The sequence below is a fragment of the Melanerpes formicivorus genome, unplaced genomic scaffold, assembly GCF_026170545.1.
Source record: "Melanerpes formicivorus ecotype bairdi unplaced genomic scaffold, bMelFor1.0.p_v2 SCAF_7, whole genome shotgun sequence".
Classification (NCBI taxonomy): domain Eukaryota; kingdom Metazoa; phylum Chordata; class Aves; order Piciformes; family Picidae; genus Melanerpes; species Melanerpes formicivorus.
In genome coordinates, this window is record NW_027142359.1 from 293,114 (window position 1) to 316,829 (window position 23,716).

The 23,716-nt window shown below is 43.3% G+C and overlaps 1 protein-coding gene across 32 annotated transcripts in view; it reads left to right on the forward strand.

Annotated features, from left to right (window-relative positions):
- Window positions 1–1,315: 1,315 nt before the first annotated feature.
- LOC137442196 (hornerin-like) overlaps window positions 1,316–23,716 on the forward strand; it is a 75,098-nt gene continuing 52,697 nt past the window's right edge. For all 32 annotated transcript variants that reach the window (XM_068140533.1, XM_068140537.1, XM_068140545.1 and 29 more), the window contains exons 1-13: window positions 1,316–1,421; window positions 4,816–5,011; window positions 8,645–8,781; window positions 9,434–9,525; window positions 12,517–12,625; window positions 13,207–13,233; window positions 14,145–14,183; window positions 14,712–14,756; window positions 16,362–16,403; window positions 17,930–17,971; window positions 20,071–20,103; window positions 21,649–21,684; window positions 23,153–23,191. In XM_068140533.1, the coding sequence (XP_067996634.1) occupies window positions 1,392–1,421; window positions 4,816–5,011; window positions 8,645–8,781; window positions 9,434–9,525; window positions 12,517–12,625; window positions 13,207–13,233; window positions 14,145–14,183; window positions 14,712–14,756; window positions 16,362–16,403; window positions 17,930–17,971; window positions 20,071–20,103; window positions 21,649–21,684; window positions 23,153–23,191 (867 nt within the window). In that variant the 5' untranslated portion in view covers window positions 1,316–1,391. The remainder of the gene's footprint in view (window positions 1,422–4,815; window positions 5,012–8,644; window positions 8,782–9,433; window positions 9,526–12,516; window positions 12,626–13,206; window positions 13,234–14,144; window positions 14,184–14,711; window positions 14,757–16,361; window positions 16,404–17,929; window positions 17,972–20,070; window positions 20,104–21,648; window positions 21,685–23,152; window positions 23,192–23,716) is intronic.

Consider the following 23,716-nt stretch of genomic DNA (forward strand, 5'->3'; position numbering starts at 1 on the left):
CCCCACACTACATCAGGCTGGCCAGAGCCTCGTCCAGCCTGGTCTTAAACACCTCCAGGGACGGGGCCTCAACCACCTTCCTGGACAACCCATTCCAGGGCTTCACCACTCTCATGGGGAAGAACTTCCTCCTCACCTCCAGCCTGAATCTCCCAACCTCCAGCTTCATTCCATTCCCCCTAGTCCTATCACTACCTGAGATCCTGAGAAGTCCCTCCCCAGCCTTCCTGTAGGCCCCCTCCAGATACTGGAAGGCAACAATTAGGTCACCTTGGAGCCTTCTCTTCTCCAAACCAAACAGCCCCAACTCCTTCAGTCTGTCCTCATAGGAGAGGTGCCATGAAATAATCTGTCATACTGTTCAGTTCCTTGAATGCATCCACAGGAGTGCAACAAAGCTGGTGAAAGGGCTGGAAGCAATGTCCCATAAGGAACAGCTGAGGACTTTGGGTTTGTTTGGTTTAGAGAAAAGGAGACCAAGGGATTACTTCAGTACTCTCTACAGCTTCCTGAAGGGAAGTGGAGAGGGAGATGCCAATCTCTTTTCCCTGGTATCTAGTCATGATACCCATGGGCATGGTTCAAAGCTGTGCCATGGGGCATTTAGACTGGACATTAGGAAGCATGTCTTTACTGAGAGGGTGGTCAAATGTTGGGCTTCCTAGAGATGTGGTCAGTGCCCCAAGCCTGTCAGTGTTTGAGAGGAATTTGGACAATGCCATTAATAACTTGCTTCAAATTGGTCAGGTCTGAATTGATCGGGCAGTTGGACTAGATAGATGATTGTAGGTCCCTTCCACCTGAATATATTCTGTTCTATTCTATACATCATCCAGCTTTTGGACTTCTCCCAGTTTTCAGCTTCTGAAGAGAAAGGTACATGAGGTAAAACAGGAGGAGAAACTGCTTGGCAGTATTACAATTAGTGGAATTTTTTCATGTCCTTTCTAACTGTAAGGAAGCAAAAAAAAGTGAATGAAAAAGTAGGGACAGGATTCTGAGGCCAAATTAAACAGACTGATGAGGAATGTTTTACCATGAAATATCAGTGAATCTTTTGTATAACATGATTCTGTAGATTTCAGTCAACACACTAGCTTAGACTATCAGCCTTCAGAAGCCTTACCTATCCCAGATGCCTAGTTAAAGGTCGGAGGGGGCATGATTCACCTGTGAGGAGTGTGTGTTGTCATTGCCCCATCTGGGCAGGGGAGTCCCACCTGCGGTGTCCTAATTTCCAGGGCAGAGGCACAGCCAGCCCGGATTGGCTGTGCCAACTCCCCGCCTCGCTGCAGATTGGCCAAGCCTGCCGCCTCCTCTCTCTCATCTTGCTGGGGCACTGCCACTGCCCGGCTGCTGCTCCTCCACACTGACCACAGAGGGACCGGAGGATGCCCACGCGTCGGCACTCGGGCGATAAGGTGTGTTGGTGGGGATGTGGTGGACAGGGTGCGCACTAACCGGTGATATTTGTTCTCAAAGGCTAAGCAGCAAGGCTGGGCTCATCCAGAGCATCTTGGAGGAGAAAAGACAGGAGAAAAATGCTCATAAGGAATGGGATGAGAAAGGGCCATACTCTTAAACTGTTGGCAGGACGGACTTGCCAGGACTGTGTTTTTCAGATTACAGACAAGTGTTTATCACATTATGTAAATGCTCTGTATTTAAAGACCTTTAAACCAACTTTTGTCACTATTCAGAAGTTTGCCCAAGGCTCTGCAAAAGCAAACCAATGTGTCTCTTCCCTAGGCTTTAAACATAGTAGCTAACTAACTTGAACTCAGGGATTTAATTGGTGGCCTGAAGTCCCATTAGACTAAATGCAGAAGAGGATTCTCACAGTAGCAGCTCAGGTACTGCAGAGATGAAGGCCATGTAGACCCACAGGAAGAAGGGATTGTATCCATGGTTGAAAATAGAAGCATTTTTCCATCAGGTGAAGGAACTGAAGAGAGAGTTAGTTTTTCATAATCCAATTAGAAGAAGCTTGCAAATAGTATTTATTTGTCATGATTGCTTATGCTTCTGTTTCATAAATATGTAATTTAGTTTCTTTGCATTGTTTGTGGAGAAAAAGTAAATTTGTGATGCAAGATGACATGATTGCATTGAGCATGTATTGGAACTCAGGGTCCACGGAAATTTTCTGCTTCTGCTTCAAGTCTGGAGTTGGGATTTTGTAAGCTGTTGCTATCTTTCTCTTCCTCACCTAAAACCTAGTTTCAAGAGATGTCATGGTGAGACTTTGAGGATAGCACTTGAACTCTTGTATCAGGAGCTGATGCAAAGAGAAGGCATCTCAAGCACATTTCAACTCGTGCTTGTGTTTCTGGCTCTCTTCTAGCTAGAAAAAGAGAAAAGAATGTTTCAGACTAGCTTTCTTTTGAGGCAGGGTGATGCCCCAGACAATTTTCCAGTCCCAGCTGAGCTAATACTAAGGACTCAGTGCTTTGGAGTAGAACACCTAATTAGAAATGGATTTTTTTTAATTTCATTTCTTTTCCCATCTCTCCATGAGTCAGGCAAAGATTTCAACAACACATAGACTGGTTCTTATTAAATCACTGTTTACCACATCTGTTAATTTAATAGCGCCTACATGCTGTGTTTAAAGTGTAATTAGAGGTGGACCACGTCAAAATCATCACAAGAGATTGGCTAACCACACCCAGCACACTGATTCCAAAACAGAATGCTTACTAGGATCCCATTTAAGTGACACTCTCATGAGACTTTGGAGAGGGGGAGCCCTCACCTGCTCTACAGACATGGTAACTTGCCTGTACAGCTTTCCTGATTCCTGTTCTTACTGCTTGTGACACCATGCAACCCTTCATCATCTTCCTAAAGGAAAATTTTCATCCCATCACACTGACCTCTTTCATTAATTTTTGATTCAGTGGCTTTGTTAAAAGATGTTTTAAGTTCACAGTTAAGTCCATGGGTGTTTGGAATTGTATTCTGAAGTTTTGCACTGCTGCATCTCTAGATGCTTGCTAGTTGATTAGCACAGACAAAACCCAATGGTCTTATGCATTCAAACACAGGTGGCTGACAAACTGAAGAGGTCTCTTATGCCATGTTTGAAATGCTTTGTAGTGTTTGAAAGGCTGCCTGGGTGGGGGTTGTGAAGTCTCCTTCCCTGGAGATATTCAAACCCCCCCTTGGATGTTTCAGTGTGACCCAGTATAGGTGATCTTGCCCTAGCAAAGGGGTTGGACTGGATGATCTTTCGAGGTCCCTCCCAGCCCCTAACATTCTGTGTTCTCAGATACTTCCCTTCTTTCTGTTACACCCTGTTGTATCACACAAGGCAATCCTGTAGCACACAGCATGCAAAACAGTGTCACTACCTATTTCTTGTGATTGAACTGCTGTATCAGCACTTTTGTGACTGGAATGGTGGGATATTCATACAGCATAATGGCCTGACGAATTATGCAGTGCCACAGTTAGACATTGAACGTGGGCCATAAAATCTGGTATTAACCACCTGAGAATACAGCTGGGAGATGTTTCCTTTTTGTCTGGGAACCAGTTTAATATCAGAGTCAGCATTACTAATGAATTATGAAGAAAACACATTTCCTTTCCACTAACAGTTGTTGAAGACTGCACTTCAGTCTGCCCTTGTAGCTCTATTTGTGGATTTCTGTACTAGCTAGAATTTATTCTTAACCCATAGGAAGCATGCACTAACAGGGTAGTGGTTTTAAATTATTTAGAAGTTCCAAAGGGCTCTTTGGAAGTCTTTTGGTAAGCTCTTAAGGCAACAAATACTTTTTAAAGTTTCTAGGAGTTCTGCAGGGTACTTAAGAACAGATCTCAGCTGTCTCTTGGAAGTGGAAGCAGGTGATGCAAAGAATGCAGGCCAGTCATATGGATATAGCTATCAGTCATATAGATGTAACTGTCTACACAGATACAACTGTCATGTAGATATAACTATCTACAAAAAGCAGTTTGAGACATCAAGGTCTGATTCTTAGTTCTTGAATAATGAAGGAACTGAGCTAAATCTGCTGCCTCAACAAAGAGGAAGCTTGTTTAAAGCCTCTTCTAGACCAAGGCTGTAAGGCAGCAGACGTGGCTGCTCATGAATTGCTGTCACTTACCAGAGAATTTAAACTTCAATTAATAATTCAACATTTTGAAGTGGAAATACTGGTGTCACTTATTGCCTTGTTCTGCCAGTGTATGCAGGGATTTATTTTACTTTATTTTCTTCAGACTACACAAATGCAATGAAAGCCCAGCTTTCTAGGCTTGTTCTGTTTCCTACCCTGAAGGAAAGCAGGTATTGATTGTGACGGGTTGAGGCTGACCCCCTCCCCACCAGAGGCAAAAATGAAACTCAGACAAATGGATTGCAAAAGTGATGGAAAGTTTAAATGGAAAGCAGTGAATGTTTTGCAGAGAACCAGAAGCACAGTGACAAAAGAGATCCCAAAGCACACCCAGAAATATCCCATCCCCACCTGACGGTACAGGTGAGAGCCCCAGGGCTCTTTCATCCCCCCTACCATCCCCCTAGCCAGGCCCAAAAGTCCAGGAGATACCTCCCCCCAGTTACCAGGTGGTGGCAAGGGAAGAAAAGAGGAAGTGCAGGACTCCTGCTGATGTCTTACAGGGGAGCAGGGCACTATGGGATGAAATACCTGGCTTCCTGTGCCTACCCACTGGGCTGGACTCCTTTGGGACACAAGAGGTGTTTCTCATGCAAACACAGCAGGAGGCACCTGGCCCCAACTGCTACATGGTCAAACATGGAAGCCAGTTCTCATAAACTACTTTGTTTGTTTGTTTGTTCCACAGATGAGGAGACATTTCTGCTTTGTTGTTTTGTTCTGTGGGATATTCTTGCCTGGAATCCTTGGTTTTCCACAGACAAATACCTCAATTGATTGTGATTCTCTGTTACCAAACTATGAAGCTGAACCCCAGAAATCTGCACCACCGTATATTATTGCTGTGTCTTTCGATAACTTTGAGCCAGGAAACGAAATCCAAGGTAAATAATGTGAATGACAGAGAAATCAGAATTACCAAGTCTTCACCCAAACTCCTCTGTTTTCCTCTCATGCTAGTTAAATCTATATTTTTTCATTTCAATCTCATTCATATTAATGTGTGTATTTGTATAACTGAAAAGATATTCCCTTTTTTCCTTTTCTCTGTCTGATAAATATACCTGAGCCTCATGCTATCATTTTTTTGGGGACAAGATTAAAATGGTATGGGACAGCTGGCCAAAGCAGGCTAATAATCAGCTGGTCTTTAACTTTGAGTGTTTGCTGTTGGAACAGGTCTCTATATTACAAAGAAATCCTGCTCATTAGATGCTCACATGCTGACACCTGACAGGAAAATAAAAACTCAGGATGAAGTATAAAACATCTCAAGAGTGACAAATTCTGAGTCATCCTTCTAAGAGCTGCATCCCAGATTTTATCAATTACAAGAGGTGGAGCTATTGTCTTAAAACACCTTCTATCTTCCTAATCCCAAATTGCTCTCTGGATGGAACACCTTGACAGCCTTGTTTCTCTGTGCTGTGATGCCATGTCATGATGCTGTCACACTTTAAGTGGCTTGGGAATGCTGCTGCTTCTAGCCATTTGATAGAAGCAGCATGGAAGTGGAAGCGAGTTGTAAGCCATCACATGTCTGCTGCTGTATGTCTGTAACTGAAAGAGGATTGTTCACTAGGTAGCTACTCTCTAATTGGGCTTCTATTTTACATGAAACTAGTAACAACAGACATGCTTCCATGGACAGTGATGTGCAGGGAGAAGAATAGAGAAGCTTTGGAGTCCTATTATAGCAGCCATTCTTGGAAAATGTGTGAGGAGCTCCCTCAAGGATGGGAGGGCCCTTTCATAGTTTCATAGTTTCATTCAGGGTTGGAAGGGACCACAAGGATCATCTAGTTCCAACCCCCCTGCCATGGACAGGGACACCCCACACTAGATCAGGCTGGACAGAGCCTCATCCAGCCTGCTCTTAAACACCCCCAGGGACAGGGCCTCGACCACCTCCCTGGACAACACATTCCAGGGTTTCACCACTCTCATGGTGAAGAACCTCCTCCTCACATCTAGCCTGAATCTCCCCACCTCCAGCTTCATTCCATTCCCCCTAGTCCTATCACTACCTGAGATCCTTTGGTTATTGATTGATATTTTTAAAACTAATTCCAGCACTATGATGGATGGATCAAATATATGCAGACTGTTCTGTGAGGTTATATGGGATTTGCTTTGTCAAAACCAGGAAATCCTAGATGCTACTCACATTGGACAGGGTTGGGGTTTTTTTGAGGGGTTGTGGGTTCTTTTCCTTTTATTTTTTTTCTTTTCTCCCTGCCTCCCCTCTCCCTGCCTCCCCTCTCCCTGCCTCCCCTCTCCCTGCCTCCCCTCTCCCTGCCTCCCCTCTCCCTGCCTCCCCTCTCCCTGCCTCCCCTCTCCCTGCCTCCCCTCTCCCTGCCTCCCCTCTCCCTGCCTCCCCTCTCCCTGCCTCCCCTCTCCCTGCCTCCCCTCTCCCTGCCTCCCCTCTCCCTGCCTCCCCTCTCCCTGCCTCCCCTCTCCCTGCCTCCCCTCTCCCTGCCTCCCCTCTCCCTGCCTCCCCTCTCCCTGCCTCCCCTCTCCCTGCCTCCCCTCTCCCTGCCTCCCCTCTCCCTGCCTCCCCTCTCCCTGCCTCCCCTCTCCCTGCCTCCCCTCTCCCTGCCTCCCCTCTCCCTGCCTCCCCTCTCCCTGCCTCCCCTCTCCCTATTTCATTTTCTCTTTTCTTTTTCATTTTCCCCCTTCCCTTGCCTTTATTCCATCTTGTTTTGTTTTCTCTTCTCTTCTAACCACACTTATCTTGCTTTAGCACTACTTTTCTATTGCTTCAAACTGTTCTCATCCAGTATCTGGTCTCAGAGAGCTTCATTAGGTTCCCCTTCCATTGAGTATCCTGCAGTTTCACCTGTGTTATGCTGTGTCCCGACCATCACAGTCCTCTCTGTCCTTGATTGAACATTGCATTCAAAGGTTGGCTGTCATTCCCCCTCTGGCACCTGTGAAAAACTAGTGACTTAGTACTCACACTGTTGACAAATTGGAAGGTTGATTTTGCAGGTGTTTGGCAATGTTATTTTGTCAAGGTATGATTGGTCCTTGCCTTGCCTTCTGTGCCAGTCTCAGTTTATCTGTCCTTATTTTTAATAACTCTGAACATAAAACATTATTCTGATTCTACTTACAGAAGTGCCTAACACTGGAAGTTTATAATAGACCAGAACAAATTTGATCTTTTCATTTGGGTATTTAATCTCAATGCAGACATAAAGGGCACTGCTCTCTTCCGTCTTTTACTGAGCTTCTTCAGTAACAAAATTGGAGTAAAATTAAGTCATTCATAATCATTATAGTATCATAGTTTCATTCAGGGTTGGAAGGGACCACAAGGATCATCTAGTTCCAACCCCCCTGCCATGGGCAGGGACACCCCACACTAGATCAGGCTGGCCAGAGCCTCATCCAGCCTGGTCTTAAACACCCCCAGGGACAGGGCCTCGACCACCTCCCAGGACAACCCATTCCAGGGCTTCACCACTCTCATGGTGAAGAACCTCCTCCTCACATCCAGCCTGAATCTCCCCACCTCCAGCTTCATTCCATTCCCCCTAGTCCTATCACTACCTGATAGGCTGGGGAAGGACTTCTCAGCATTCCTGTAGGCCCCCTTCAGATACTGGAAGGCCACAATTAGGTCACCTCGGAGCCTTCTCTTCTGCAGACTGAACAGCCCCAACTCCTTCAGTCTGCCCTCATAGCAGAGCAGCTCCAGCCCTCTGATCATCCTCGTGGCCCTTCTCTGGACACATTCCAGCACCTCCACATCCCTCTTGTAATAGGGGCTCCAGAACTGGACACAGTACTCCAGGTGGGGTCTCACCAGGGCTGAGTAGAGGGGGAGGATCACCTCCCTCGACCTGCTGGCCACACTTCTCCTGATGCAGCCCAGGATCTGATTGGCTTTGCGGGCTGCAAGAGCACATTGAGAGCTCATGTTGAGCTTTTTGTCCACCAGCACCCCCAAAATTAATCATTAATTTTTCATATTTGATACAGAACTTGAGAGATCAACTATCTAGCTTATCTTCTTCCAGTTGTAACACAAGAAGGGGAAAAAAGGCAACTCAGCCTTAGGCAAAAGTTAATCTTTTAATTCAAAACAGAGGCAGAAAGAAATGTAATCCTCTTTCTCCTACAGCTACTTTGTAGGCTTAGCAGACAGAAAATAAGCAACCTTTTGGGTCAGGAGGGCCATTGGCCAATATTCTGAACATGCATGGAGAAAAAATAAGGTTACTAAGAAAGTTGTAGTCATTTGGTAGAGCAGAATTCCTTTTAAAATGGGCAGTAAACCATATGTCATGCTGCTACACAGAAATGCCTCTCCAAATTTCCTCCTTTTCCTTTATTGTCATTCTCTTGATAATTAATAAAAACTATAATAAAATCCAATTGTAAAAGCTTTTAGGCAACTTCTGTACATGCAGCCTTGTCCTTTTAGAGTGAGGGAAATTATTGGTTAAACACTGAAGAGGTTTTTTTTGTTATGTGTGACACTTAACATTTGTCAAAATGTCTTTTCACAGTGACCCTAGAAGCACTTAAAGATGTTGGTTTTAAAGGATTTAATCTCCAGGCTCGAGAAGTAGAAGGAGATGTTCCTATTGGTACTTTTAAAGTTACAGATCCAAACACCAAAGGCTTGGGATGTCATAACATGACGGTATGTGCTCTGTCTTTGGAAGAGTTACTTAAGCTTCATGTCCTTTTAAATATTTGGATCAGAATTGTTGTTAAGCTGTGAGCACTTTGCATAGGCCAGAGTTACCTCACCAGGGGAGTTTCAAGATTTAGACTTTCTCCATAGAAATCCCCATGTGTCTTCTAGATGTGATATGAATGTAATGTAGAATCATAGAATCATTCAGTTTGGAAATGCCCAACCATTGACTGTACTACTCTAAAAGTTCACCCCTAAACCATATCCCCCAGCACCACATCTAAAAGACCTTTAAACACATCCAGTGTTGGTTGACTCAACCACCTCCCTGGGCAGCCTATTTCAATGTCTGACCACTCCTTCTGTGAAAGAATTTTTCCTAATGTCCAGTTCAAAACCTATCCTGTTGCAATTTGAAGCCTTTCCCTCTTTCTATTACTAATCACCTGTGAAACTGCTTGGCCCTTTATCAGGTGACTTCAGTATTACCTGTTGTAGAAGACAGAGTTCCCTTAACAACAGAAGTAGAAATCACTTCCACATTTAGTATTTACTTCTTTGGAATTACAGAATTCAGCAATAAGTCATGCAAATTCCCATCTAACAACAGGAGCAGAAATCGCTTTCACATTTCACATCCCCTTTTTCTTTACAGAATTCAGCAATAAGTCACACAAATTCAGATGTGAAGCAGAAAATTACAACAACATGGGTTGCTCCACCTGATGTTAAAGATCTTCAGTTTATGTAAGTAACTGCTCTTTTTTAACTTTTTTTCCCCCCTTGGAATGTTTTTCTTATGAGTTATTTTGACATGAATCAGCGTTGCTGTTTCTGGTGTTCTTGCCTTGACACAATCCTGGGTGTTTTCCTGATTTATCATAACTTCCCATTGTGTTCATTAAATCACCCGATTTCCATTTTAAATCACGTGATTTCCATTTCAAGGTGGAATTAGAAAAGATAAACACTGCCCTACATATATAAATAATTCCATGAATCATAACCATAGAATCATAGAATGGTCCAGGCCAGAAGAAACTGCCAAAGGTCATCCAGTCAGACTTCCCTTGCAGTCAGCAGGGACATCCCCAACATCCCAACTAGACATGCCCAGGGCCTCATCATGCCTCACCTTGAATAGAGTGTTCCTAATGGATCTTTGAGTAACAAGTTTTTGATTCTAACATATGTAAGTGATTCCATTAGGTAGACTGTTCCTAATGGATCCTTGAGTAACAAGTTTTTGATTCTAACATATGTAAGTGATTCCATTAGGTAGACTGTTCCTAATGGATCCTTGAGTAACAAGTTTTTGATTCTAACATGTGTAAATGATTCCATTAGGTAGACTGTTCCTAATGGATCCTTGAGTAACAAGTCTTTGATTCTAACATGTGTAAATGATTCCATTAGGTAGACTGTTCCTAATGGATCCTTGAGTAACAAGTTTTTACACCGTGACCTCTTTAATTACAAGAGCAACAATATGAATGTAACTAGTTCCCTGCAGAAGTCAAGTTCAGACTCTAGTAAATCACAACTCTTTTCATTCAGAGCAGCAGAAGAATAGTAGTTGATGTTAAATACTTGTAAGGTAAATCTGAAAATAAATGTATGACCCTTTAGAGCCATGAGCTACTCCAGACCAAGGGACAGAAAAGATCATAGAATCACAGAATGGTCCAGGCCAGAAGGGACCTCCAAAGGTCATCCAGTCTGACCATCCCACAGTCAGCAGGGACATCCCCAACTAGATCAGGTTGCCCAGGGCCTTGCTGAGCCTCACCTTGAATATCTCCAGGGATGAGGCTTCCACCACCTCCCTGGGCAACCTGTTCCAGTGTTCCACCACTCTTACAGATATTTTACCCCTTTTGGGGGAGTGAAAGTAAAAATGCTGCACACTGATTGGCAGTTTAAATGGAAATTCTGTTTATGAATATACATACAGAAGGCATTCAGGTAGAATAAATACATTCACAAATTAGGCTGAGTCTACCAGACCAAGATCTGCCAGAACCCTCCACCCCTACCAGCCTCAGCAGACCTGTAAGCAGAACAAAGATGTACTCCCTACCTCAGGCCTATCAGAGAGAAGAGAAGGAGAAGAGGGCAGGGGAGGGATATCAGCTAGACACTGCCTTAGATAGTGTGATACCAGAATAGAATAACATGTTACATTATCCTGGGGTAACCAGATCCATCCCTTAGGATCTTTTTGGAGGACTTTCTTTGTGGCCTTTTTGGGGCACCTGAGCCCCAGACCTACCATGCCCACAAATTAATGACTGGAAACAGGAGAAGACAAATTTATCCTACATTTAATGCTACTTTTCCTTTGGACCTGAGGAGGCTTGTGAAAATACTGCCTGGTTTAACAAAAAGCATGCTTGATATAATTTGCAAATATCTAAATATTTGATAGCTTGGTATTGTTTGGAGACTATGGTGGGGGTGGGGGGCAGTTTGGCAGTGCTTCGTTAAATCTTTGAGGAATACACAAAGGGGCAAAAGAACACAAAATCAGGGCGTGGTTGCTTCCACTCATTAGTGTCATGGGTAGAGATAGAGGTGGAGATGGAGAGAGATCGTAGTATCGTAGTATCAGTCAGGATTGGAAAGGACCACAAGGATCATCTAGTTCCAGCCCCCCCTGCCATGGGCAGGGACACCCCACACTAGAGCAGGCTGGACAGAGCCTCATCCAGCCTGGGCTTAAACACCTCCAGGGACGAGGCCTCAACCACCTCCCTGGACAACCCATTCCAGGGCTTCACCACTCTCATAGTGAAGAACCTCCTCCTCACATCCAGCCTGAATCTCCCCACCTCCAGCTTCATTCCATTCCCCCTAGTCCTATCACTACCTGAGATCCTGAGCAGTCCCTCCCCAGCCTTCTTGTAGGCCCCCTTCAGATACTGGAAGGCCACAATTAGGTCACTTCGGAGCCTTCTCTTCTGCAGACTGAGCAGCCCCCACTCCTTCAATATATCCTCATAGGAGAGGTGCTCCAGCCCTCTGACCATCCTCATGGCCCTTCTCTGGGCATGTTCCAGCACCTCCAGATCCCTCTTGTAATAGGGGCTCCAGAACTGGAGGCAGTACTCCAGGTGGGGTCTCACCAGAGCTGAGTAGAGGGGGAGAATCACCTCCCTCGACCTGCTGGCCACACTTCTCCTGATTCAGCCCAGGATCTGATTGGCTTTGCAGGCTGCAAATGCACATTGAGAGCTCATGTTGAGCTTCTTGTCCACCAGCACCCCCAGGCTGCTTTCCAGCCAGTCACTGCCCAGCCTGTATTTGTGCCTGGGATTGCCTCGACCCAGATGCAGGTCCCTGCACTTGGTCCTGTTGAACCTCAGGATGGAGATGGAGGAGATATAGACAGAGATTGTTGAAGCAGGAAGAGGGTGTAACAATTTTTATGGACATTTGAGCTGGTACTCCCCATGAAGTCAGTTCTCCTTTATATAGTCTGCACTATTCTCCTACTGCTTCTTAGCATCCATTTTATTTATCTTCAAAATGATGCCAGATGATAATAGAGTAACTGGAAAAGAGTCCTGGAAAATCATGATATTCTTTTCAAACTTGTAGTGCAATAAAAATAAAGTAGATTTACTAGCAGTGGGGGAGGGAGAAGGAATAGAATAGAGTAGAATAGAATAGAATTATTGGCATTTTATGCTGAAATATTGTGATAGAAAAATAATTCATGTTTTGTTTTCTTTCCAGTGCAACTGTTGTTCAAGATCTAGAGAAATTTTGGGTTGGAATTCAAAGCAAAACTCTGACACCTGCACGTTCTGAGTCAGTTAATGGGACAGGAAAAAGTAAAAGGAAGGTGTGTTTTGATTGATTCTGCATACTAGGGATTAATACAGTAAATCAAAATAGCTTTGACTTGCCTTTTCCCGTTTAATTTAACTGCCTAATCCTCTTACTGAATTGATGGGGGGAAAAAATATTTCCTCCCCACAAAAGGAAAAAAGGAAGCTGATAATCTAGTTATCAAAGCAACTCATAGCATAAATCTAAAGAAAAGAAAATTGGCCATAAGGAGAACTCTACTTCTGATTTCTGATGTACTGTCCTGTGAACTGCTGCCCCCTTCCCTGGGAAATACAGCTCTGTAGCATATTCTTAGAAGTTAGTTCAGTTTGGGGCTAAGAATTATGCTTATATGAAGCATCTTAAAAACAACATGCAGCTGAAGCAAAGAAATCTACCATATTGGTTCTTGGCTGTAGTATCATGACTGATTGATGCCATCTTGTGATCTGACCAAATGTGAACACCTGTTTTCTGTCCCTCACATCACCAATGTGTTTTCTGTTTCCAATAGCAAGCTGCTTTCTGTCCTCAGTAAATAATTTTGCAAATGTTTCCTCATTTTAAAAAATGTTCTCTTTTTTCCCCCCACAGCTTATGATAGAACTGGAATGTAACAAGGTAAGAGCAAATTTTCTCCCATTTTTTCCAGTTCTCAGTTACCTGAATTTGAGAATTTGTGTCTTCTGATCCAATTGCTTCATGGTTGTAACATGAAGACTGCAGTATTCAAATTACTTTCCTAGCAAGACCTCATTTATTCTTACATATGAGTGCAGTTCTGAAGGTATTTTTATTTTCATAGGATCATAGAATTGTTAGGGTTGGAAGGGACCTCAAGGATCATCCAGTCCCAATACCCTGCTTTGGGCAGGTACACCTCACACTAGATCAGGTTGCTCAGAGCCACATCCAGCCTGGCCCTGAAAACCTCAAGGGATGAGGCTTCTACCCCCTCCCTGGGCAACCTGTGCCAGTGTCTCACCACCCTCATGGGGAACAATTTCTTCCTGACATCCAATCTGAACCTACCCATTTCTAGTTTTGCTCCCTTCTCCCCGAGTCCTGTCACTACTCAACACCCTAAAAAGTCCCTCACCAGCTTTCTTGTAGTCCCCTTCAGATACTGGAAGGCCACAATAAGGTCTCCTCAGAGTCTTCTCTTCTCCAAACTGAACAGCCCCAACTCCCTCAAGTCTGTCCTCACAGGAGAGGAGCTCCAGCCCTCTGATCATCCTCATGCCCCTTCTCTGGACATGTGCCAGCACATCCAGATCCATCAGGGGCTCCAGAACTGGACACAGTGCTCCAGTTGGGGTCTCACCAGAGTGGAGTAGAGGGGAGAATCACCTCCCTAATTAACTAATTGTCAGTTGTCAGAACAGATTGCTACAACGTGTAAGACAGTAAAAGCAATGAAACACTTCCTCCTTCAGACCATGGCTGTGAATTGAGTGGATTTCCTTTTGAGAATAATTGGGTATTTGTACACCAACCAACAAAGAGTAACCAGAGCCTGTACTTTCTTGCAGCGTGGAGGGACTTACACAACACAAGGTGGATGTGTCATGGTAAATATTCTTTTCCCAAAGACATTGACATATTGCTAATTGCAAAAGAAGTCAAGGCTGCCTCTAGTCACACCTTTCTGCTGCTTCTCTCCCAGTTGGTTTTGCTTTTGACAGTTTACCCTGCTTGATTCAAATCCCAAACTTTCTAAATGGTTTCCTCCTGCAGGCTGTCTCTAGCTGATCTGCAGCCGTTCCCTAACAGGTTTTCTTTTCTGTCTTCACTTCTTAGTCAGAGTGCTTGCTTGCTTTTCAAGATCAGTTATCTCAACAGCTCTGAAGCCTTACCTTTGGCAAATCATGATCTAATTGTGGCAGAATTATCTTAATTTATGCCAGCTGGCTTGGTATACTTTTGATTATTTGGTTTCAAAGATGCCTGAAATAATTTTAAGAGTATCAGTGGTGGAAATCACTTTGTGTGGGGTTTTTTTTTTTTTTCCTATCAAGTAGATCTTTTCTTCCTGAAAATAATTGATCTAAAGCCCAGTTTTCTGCAAAATAATAAACAGCTTTTTGGTTCCTTTGCAGGTTGGACCTTCTGGTTCCTCTCAGAAGAGCTATTCAGGGAGTCAGGTAAGAATTCTAACTTCCACCATTTGAACATTTTCCTTTAGTAACTTTGAACAACTTAAATTTGGTAATTAGAGCAGTGAGGTTAATTAATACTGTGCCTGGAGTACTCTGTCCAGTTCTAAAGCTCATATTACAGGAAAGGATATGGTCATGCTGGAGTGCGTCTAGAGAAGGGCCACGAGGATCATCAGAGGGCTGGAGCTCCTCTCCTATGAAGACAGACTGAGGGAATTGGAGTTGTTCAGTTTGGAGAAGAGAAGCCTCCGAGGAGACCTTCTTGTGGCCTTCCAGTATCTGAAGGGGGCTACAAGAAATCTGGGGAGGGACTTAGTTAGGATGTCAGGTAGTGATAGGCCTGGGGGAATGGATCCAAGTTAGAGGAAAGGAGATTTAGATTAGATGTTAGGAAGAAGCTCTTCACCATGAGGGTGGTGGTAAAGGTTGCCCAGGGAGTTGGTGGAAGCCTCATTCCTGGAAGTTCTTAATGCCAGGCTGGATGTGGCTTTGGGTCACCTGATCTAGCGGAAAACGTCCCTGCCCATGGCAGGGGGTTGGTACTGGATGATCCTTGAGGTGCCTTCCAACCCTGACAATTCTGTGATTCTGTGAAACATCGTCTCTGCTAGTTGACAGAGAATGTCAGAATTATTCATCCAGCAAACTGCATTTTCAGAACCTGGAGCAGGTTCATCTGCCTATACCCTTGAACTCAGTAGCTTGCTGTCAGTATTCTTACCTGCAAGATCCTTCACCACTTCTGATTTCCCAGGTTAAGGTTTTTCATCAAGCATTAACTTGATCCTAGATGATTCCTACCTGTACATGCATGTGCATGCAAGCGTAGACAAACCATTGGGTTTATAGTTTGAGAGACGTCTGCCATAATGAAAATTAAGCTGGCTTTATATTATTATTATTAAGGATTAATTGTGTTTCACTCTCAGCTCCACCAAAATTTGTCCACACTTCATAATCTTTATACAAACGCTGCAGTCTGATGTCAGTATCACTTTTAACACTGGGTTATATTCGCAGTGGAAAGTTTGAGGATTTCACTGTCTAGTTAGGTTTTTCCCACACTTCTGGGCTGTGGATGTTTGCATTCTCACTGACCACTTTCAATTCTCTAACCATAGACTTGTCAAGGTTGGAAGGGACCTCAAGGATCATTCAGTTCCAATGCCCCTGCCATGAGCAGGGACACCTCACGCTAGATCGGGTTGCTTAGAGCCACATCCAGCCTGGCCTTAAAAGCCTCCCGGGATGGGGCTTTTAGTTAACTGTCTCTGTAAAGTGCCTCTTTGCACTTGAACTGTCAGATGCTTTCTGGTATGCCTCTAGTTGCTTGAGGTGAGCTTTTTAAGGGTATATTTTTTTTATTACTTGCTACTGATTATATTAATTAGTGAATTATCTGCCAATATTTCACTCAATCTTTACTACTTGTAAGTGGAATTACCAGACCATGAAACTGCGCTTTTCTAACAGCTACCTTTATCATCTTGTCACATAACTACCTGAAGTTTTCTTTGTGGCCATTCCTCTCTCTCTCTCTTTTTTTGGTTCACCAAACATGGAAATAATTGACTTCTCTTTTTATTTCAGGGTGGAGTAGTCTACACAATAAGCAAGAGTGGATGTGGTCCTGTAAGCACTTTTCTTGCACTTTTTTGGTGTCCCAAACATAACTGTCATTGTAGTAACTCAGCTTCCAATTGCATTATTTACACAGTGTTTATGTGGGAGTTTCTGTTGCAAATAGAAAATAACTGAGTGAGCTAGAAGGTTAATATTACAGTTTATTTAATCTTAGGATGCAGCTAGCAAGCAGAGATGTTAAGAAGTTAAGTAAAAACACACAATCATGAAAAAGACAATACAGCAAGGGGTTATCTGTTGCACTTAACATTATGCTCATTCTATAGGTTCTCTATTCTCCTGACAATTCCTGACAATGCCTCTTGGGTATTTGCAAGGAAAACAAAATTACTCTTTTGGGGGAGATTGTTGCTTGTATTAATAAGTTTGCAGATGACACAAAGTTAGGGGCAGATGTTAGTCAGTTAGAGCGTAGAAAGGCTCTGCAGAGGGACCTCAATCAACTGGACAGGTGGGCAGAGTCCAATGGGATGGCATTCAACAAGTCCAAGTGCCGAGTGCTGCACTTTGGCTATGGCAATCCCATGCAGTGCTACAGGCTGGGGTCGGAGTGGCTGGAGAGCTCCCAAACAGAGAGGGACCTGGGGGTGCTGATCAACAGCCGCCTGAATATGAGCCAGCAGTGTGCCCAGGTGGCCAGGAGGGCCAATGGCATCCTGGCCTGCATTAGGAATAGTGTGGCCAGCAGGAGCAGGGAGGTCATAGTGCCCCTGGACTCTGCTTTGGTTAGGCCACACCTTGAGTCCTGTGTCCAGTTCTGGGCCCCTCAGTTTAAGAAGGACATCGAAACGCTTGAGCGTGTCCAGAGAAGGGCAACAAGGCTGGGGAGAGGCCTTGAACACAAGCCCTATGAGGAGAGGCTGAGGGAGCTGGGGTTGTTTAGCCTGGAGAAGAGGAGGCTCAGGGGTGACCTCATTGCCCTCTACAACTACCTGAAGGGTGGTTGTAGCCAGGAGGGGGTTGGCCTCTTCTCCCAGGCAACCAGCACCAGAACAAGAGGACACAGTCTCAAGCTGCGCCAGGGGAGGTTTAGACTCGAGGTGAGGAGGAAGTTCTTCACCGAGCGAGTCATTTGTCATTGGAACGGGTTGCCCAGGGAGGTGGTTGAGTCATCGACCCTGGAGGCGTTCAAGGGAAGGCTGGACGTGGCACTTGGTGCCATGGTCTAGGCATGGGGTCTGTGTTGATAGGTTAGACTGGATGATCCTTGAGGTCCTTTCCAACCTAAGCGATACTGTGATACTGTGAATCTTCATAATTTATTGCTCTTAATACCTTGGCAATGTCTGTTTTTAAATGTTTCCTGAGTAAAACTAGGTGATCACTAATATAGAAGGAGCTAATGTGCCTGGGTCTGCTCTTCATACCTGGTTGTTCACACATTAACAGTGGAGAGTACAATGCTCTCCTTATCATCTCTTCTTCAGATACTCTACCTAAGGATCACTCAGAACTGTGCCTTTTCTTCCTAAGCAATTCTAGCAGAGCAATAACTGGTTTCATTTTTTCCTTAGGGTGGTGCTGCTAATGCATACAGTCAACATGCCTGCCTAGATGTAAGTTAGTTACCTATCAATTTACTGGTTTATGTATTTACTGTGGTGCTATGATGTTTAAATCACTTCCTTATTGCATATAGTACTTGATTCTCTTCTGCAGAGCTGTATTATTCCTCCTAAATATGTTAAGGGAAATGGTGGTGGTCTGAGGTGGTTTTATTACTCCTTCAATTGTCATCATTTCTGTTAGAGGGGCTACTCATCACGTCAGAATTCTTACTGAGTGACACTTTTTGTCTGTTAGAATAATTGTTTAGGTTGGATGTTAGGAAGAAGTTCTATACAGAGAGAGTGATTGCCCATTGGAATGGGCTGCCTGGGGAGGTGGTGGAGTCACCATCATTGGAGGTGTTCAGGAGGAGACTTGATGGGGTGCTTGGTGCCATGGGTTGGTTGTTTAGGTGGGTTGGATTGGTTGATGGGTTGGGCATGATGATCTTGAAGGTCTCTTCCAACCTGGTCTATTATTATTATTATGCCTATTGTGCAGTATTGTTGGGGTGTGTGTGTTACAATATTTGTGTATGAACCCAATAATTCTTTAATTAGTGGAGAAGTTTCTGTTGTCACCCTCATTTATTGAATTCTCACCCAAACCCAAATTTATTTCAAAACCTAACATGCTTTCCATTTTTAAAAGTCACAAAAGCAAGTACAAAAAAAATCTCTCAGAAAGACAATGTTCTCTCTGTGATACCTCTTAGAAACTGCAACCCTAGTCAAGGAACTGCTTAATCATATGCTTAACTACATAATTAGTTATATTAATTCTTACTATTAAATACATTTTAATTTTTCTTAATCTGTATTTGTGATACAGCAAGGTTAGTCTTATGACTATAGCTCTTCTACCCCTCTGCTCTGCCCTGCTGAGGCCCCACCTGGAATATTGCATCCAGTTCTGGGCCCCCCAGTTCAAGAGGGACAGGGATCTACTGGAGAGAGTCCAAGGGAGGGCTACAAGGATGATGAAGGGACTGGAGCACTGCCTGATGAGTCAGTGGAGGCAGCCCTGGGGCTGTTTAGTCTGGAGAGGAGAAGACTGAGGGCTGGGTGTCAAGAGGAAAGGGACAGCCTGTGCTCATTTGTGCCCTATAATAGGGCAAGGGGCAATGGATGTAAACCACAGCACAGGAGTTTCCACCTCAAACCAAGGAAGAACTTCTTCAATGTAAGGGTCCCAGAGCACTGGAAGAGGCTGCCCAGAGAGATTGTGGAGTCTCTGGAGGCTTTCCAGCCCTGTCTGGATGTGTTCCTCTGTGACCTGTGTTAGATTCTATGGCCCTGCTCTGGCAGGGGGGTTGGACCCAAAGACCTTGAGTACTGTGTCCAGTTCTGGGCCCCTCAGTTTAAGAAGGACATTGAGACACTTGAACGTGTCCAGAGAAGGGCAACAAGGCTGGGGAGAGGTCTGGAGCACAGCCCTGTGAGGAGAGGCTGAGGGAGCTGGGGTTGTTTAGCCTGGAGAAGAGGAGGCTCAGGGGTGACCTCATTGCTCTCTACAACTACCTGAAAGGTGGTTGTAGCCAGAAGGGACTTGGTCTCTTCTCTCAAGCAACCAGCACCAGAACAAGAGGACACAGTCTGAAGCTGCACCAGGGGAAGTTTAGGCTGGAGGTGAGGAGAAAGTTCTTCACTGAGAAAGTCATTCACCATTGGAATGTGCTGCCCAGGGAGGTGGTGGAGTCTCCATCCCTGGAGGTGTTCAAGAGGGGATTGGACGTGGCACTTGGTGCCATGGTTTAGTCATGAGGTCTGTGGTGACAGGTTGGACTTGATGATCCTCGAGATCTCTTCCAACCTTGGTGATTCTGTGATTCTGTGATCTCCATAGGTCCCTTCCATCCCCTATCATCCTGTGATTACAGTATAATTTTGGGAAAGTTTTAATTTAGATATCTTTAAGTGAGTTCAGTGTACTTCACTACTGCAGGTTCAACTCGGTCAGTGACACTGGATTTATTTCAGCATGAATGTTAATCAGTTTGATTTGAAGTGCACATCCTCTCAGGAAAAAAAAAAAGAAACAATTGATGACTTCTAGGCACAATTAAATGATCATCTAACTGAATGCCTGATGTGTATTTGTATTTCAGAGTGCATCCAGCAATGGTATTACCTATGGCCAGGTAACTATGTGCTTCTCAATGTCTTTATGGTTTCTTAAGCTGCTCAGAAACTATGCCCAACTTTTACCAAAATATATTGAAAAACCATGGAAGGAGATAAAGGATGACTGTCTTCAAATGATTTAGTAATAGTCCTACAGAAACATCTCCAGCCAATAAGTTACATGCTTAGAGTATGTTGTAATATCGACTGTTAGAAATCACTATATCGTTCTCCCTGGAGGTGCTCAAGAGGGGATTGGACGTGGCGCTTGGTGCCATGGTCTAGCCATGAGGTCTGTGTTGATAGGTTGGACTCAATGATCCTTGAGGTCTCTTCCAACCTTAGTTATACTGTGATTTATATCTGTTCTGTAAATGGCCATCAGCTCCTTTTGTGAGTTTCCGAAAGACACTGCTGACCTTGACAGCGACTAAGAACTAAACCTGGGTTTTATGGCTTTTGGCTCTCAAACGTACCTGTGGGTTGATGAAATGGAAAACTTCACTGCACAGTAGTTTGTTTCATTTCAAACATTTCTCTTCTTAAGATGCAGCCCATTTATTTACATTTCAACAGCAGATTTTTTTAGTTTTGGAGGGATGAGGTCTGAAGCCTGGGTTAGCTTCTTTTTTGATTAAAGTAGAAATGTGATGTTTGATTTGTCATGAATTTGCCTAAGCGTTACGGGTTGGATTGGATTCCCACCAATACCTGTGGAATCTGCTTCCCCCTGCCCCAAGCAAATTCACCACACTCAGAATTTGGAAGTAAAAATGGAATTGTATTTACAAAAGAAACTAAATATAAGAGTACAAAAGGCAATAAATATGTACAGAGTGTATTTACATGTACAGCTTAACAACAGCACAGCCCCCCCCCCCCACCCTGCACCCCAATTCAGCTCTTCTATCCCCTCCTGGGGACAAAAGGGCCCCAGAAGCTGAACAACCACCCCCGCTCCCTCTTGGCCCACCCTGTACCTTTAGAGAAGCAAAAAAATAGAGAGGCCCAAGGTAAGAGGAAGAATAGCACAGCCCAAAAGCCAAATTGAAGCAGCAAGAGTGAGCAGCAGAGAGAACAAACTGTGCTGCAAGAGGGAAGGTTTTCAATACACCAATGGAATTATATTAACCTATTATTATCATTTTGCATCCAATCCCTTACATTATTTTCATTTTGCATCCAATCCCTTACATTATTTATCTTACACTCAAATGTCTGTAGAATTTTCATTATGACAGTTAGTATCTAAGATAGGGACTAGCTCAAACTACTACAACCCACCCCTTTAATATGTTGCATTCCATTGGTTGCATCCAGTCACCCATCTAATTAAAACCAGTATCTACGTGATGAGTAGTTCAGGTTTCAGTTCATTTCTTCATTCCAGCTATCTCAGATGTAGATCCATGCAAAGTTCCCAAGTACAAAACACCTTTGTAAATTTGCCTTATTTATCTTTAACTCAAAGTCTCTAGAAATTCCCATTTATAATTAGTGTCTGAGCTAGAGACTAGCTCAAACTGCTACACTAAGCAAAAACTCAATTCTGTTCTTTACAGTCTGTCCCTTCAAGCAGTTCAGATTCCAGTAAGAAGGTAAGCACTCCTCTTCTTTTCAATTCTAAAGGGAAAAACTGTCTTGCAGCTGTAGCTGGGCACAGCTCCTTTTATTGCAGTGGTATTACAGTTCCTTTAAACAGCTAAGACTCTTCAAGGTTTTAACCCTGATTGATTCACATGGTTTGAATCAGTTAGGTTCTTAGCTGCCTTCTAGTAACGAGCCGCACTGTGGGGGCTTTTGTTAAGAGTTGATTTAACTGTACAGGAAATAAAAGGTAAACCGTATTTATGGGTATTTGTTTGAAAAAAACCCTGTACTTGATGTAATTAGGACTCTAAGTACATAGACTATGTAATTATTATTCAGATGGGACTGTGTGTCTCGAAGCAAGTGAAATCAATAAATTCATATTGCTGTTGAACTTGACTTACAGTATATAAATGGACCACTCTTCTCAGTCCAGTCTCCAAGAATCTCAGGGCTAGTATTTTGGTGTGTCCACTAAACACACAGTCTACCCATGTGCCCTGTGCATTTATTTACTCTTGTACCACTCAGGTACACATTATTGTCACAGACATTGTTTTTTTTACTTTGAATTGTTTTGTTGTTTTAAAACTATAAAACAACTATAGATTTGTTTTTTTCATTATATAGGTTAAAATACTCTTAATACTTCTGGGTTTTAAGGTCTTTTTTTTTGTATTAGATTTCTTTCCTTTTGGTAGCACCAATTCTTCTCTTCCTTTTTACACCACTGGATAGTACAAAGTGTTTTAAAAGAGGGGAAGAAATCTGTTTCTAATTAGAAAATATTGAAGCCTAGTAAGATACCACTGAGCTTAATTTTTTGGATTTAACTTAATATTAAGCCCATTTTTAGCATAATACTGAATAAAGGGAAAAAAAACAAACAAAAAAACAACTTTATCATATATTTTGGAGTGGAAAGTTGAAGTTCAAAAAGAACACAGAGCATAGGGCAGCAGTTACAGTACGCTACATGAAATCATCCTTCTGCCTCTACAGAGTCATCATGTAAAGCAAGTAAAGACTCCCTATCTGATGTAAACCATGCACTATTGGGCTTAAGTTTCTTGAGGGAACTCAATATTGAGCCATTTTTTTTAGCATAATACTGAATAAAGAGGAAAAAACCCTGATCTTGTATTTTGGAGTGGAAAGGTGAAGATCAAAAAGAACAGAGAGTATAGGCCAGCAGCTACAGTACAATACCTGAAATCATCCTTCTGCCTCTACAGAGGAGCCAGGGTGTAACTGGGAACAAGTAAAGACTCCTTATCCTCTTATGTATATATATATATATATATATTCTTCTTTGCATAGCATGCATTAATTAGTATTTTATAGAAGTGATCATCCATAACATTGTTATCAAACTTTGTAACTTTAGTGAGTTCAGTGTTCTGCATTTTCCTACTGTATTGAATTGTTTAAATAACTTCTTTGGTTACTAAAGAGCTTTCTGTGATTTCTCCATAGGTAGTGGTTGTTGCCAACAGCAACCCTTTTCCACCTGTGGTAAGCAGTTTTTTCCTCAACAGTGCTCAGAATTTTAACTCAAGAAGCATTTTATATATGTGTGTGTGTATATATAGATACACACACATGCTTCATTTGTCAGAAAGATTGCTGGTGTTTGGAGACAGTTCTATGGCATGCAACTTTTACCCTGAAGGGAAAGGAAGCAGTAAGATAGCTACAAGTCATGTGGCTCTGTTCCTCCTCTTAGTAAATGCAGAGATATTGTATTAGCTGCAGATTCCTGATCTCTCATTGCTCACAGGCTCTGGCTTCCTTAAGAGCTCCATTCCAGTCACTCAAAATAAGTTTAGCCTTAAGGTTGTTAAAATGTGATTGTGTGATGTACCATTTGAGATACAAGTTCTTGCCATGTCTAGTTTCTAACCAAAAATGTAGTTGAACTTGTTGTGTGCTGTCCCTTTCCATAGAGAATCATAGAATGGTCTGGGTTGGAAGGAGCCTCTGAAGTTCATCTATTCCAACCTCCTCTGCAGTCAGCAGGGACATCCCCAACTAAATCAG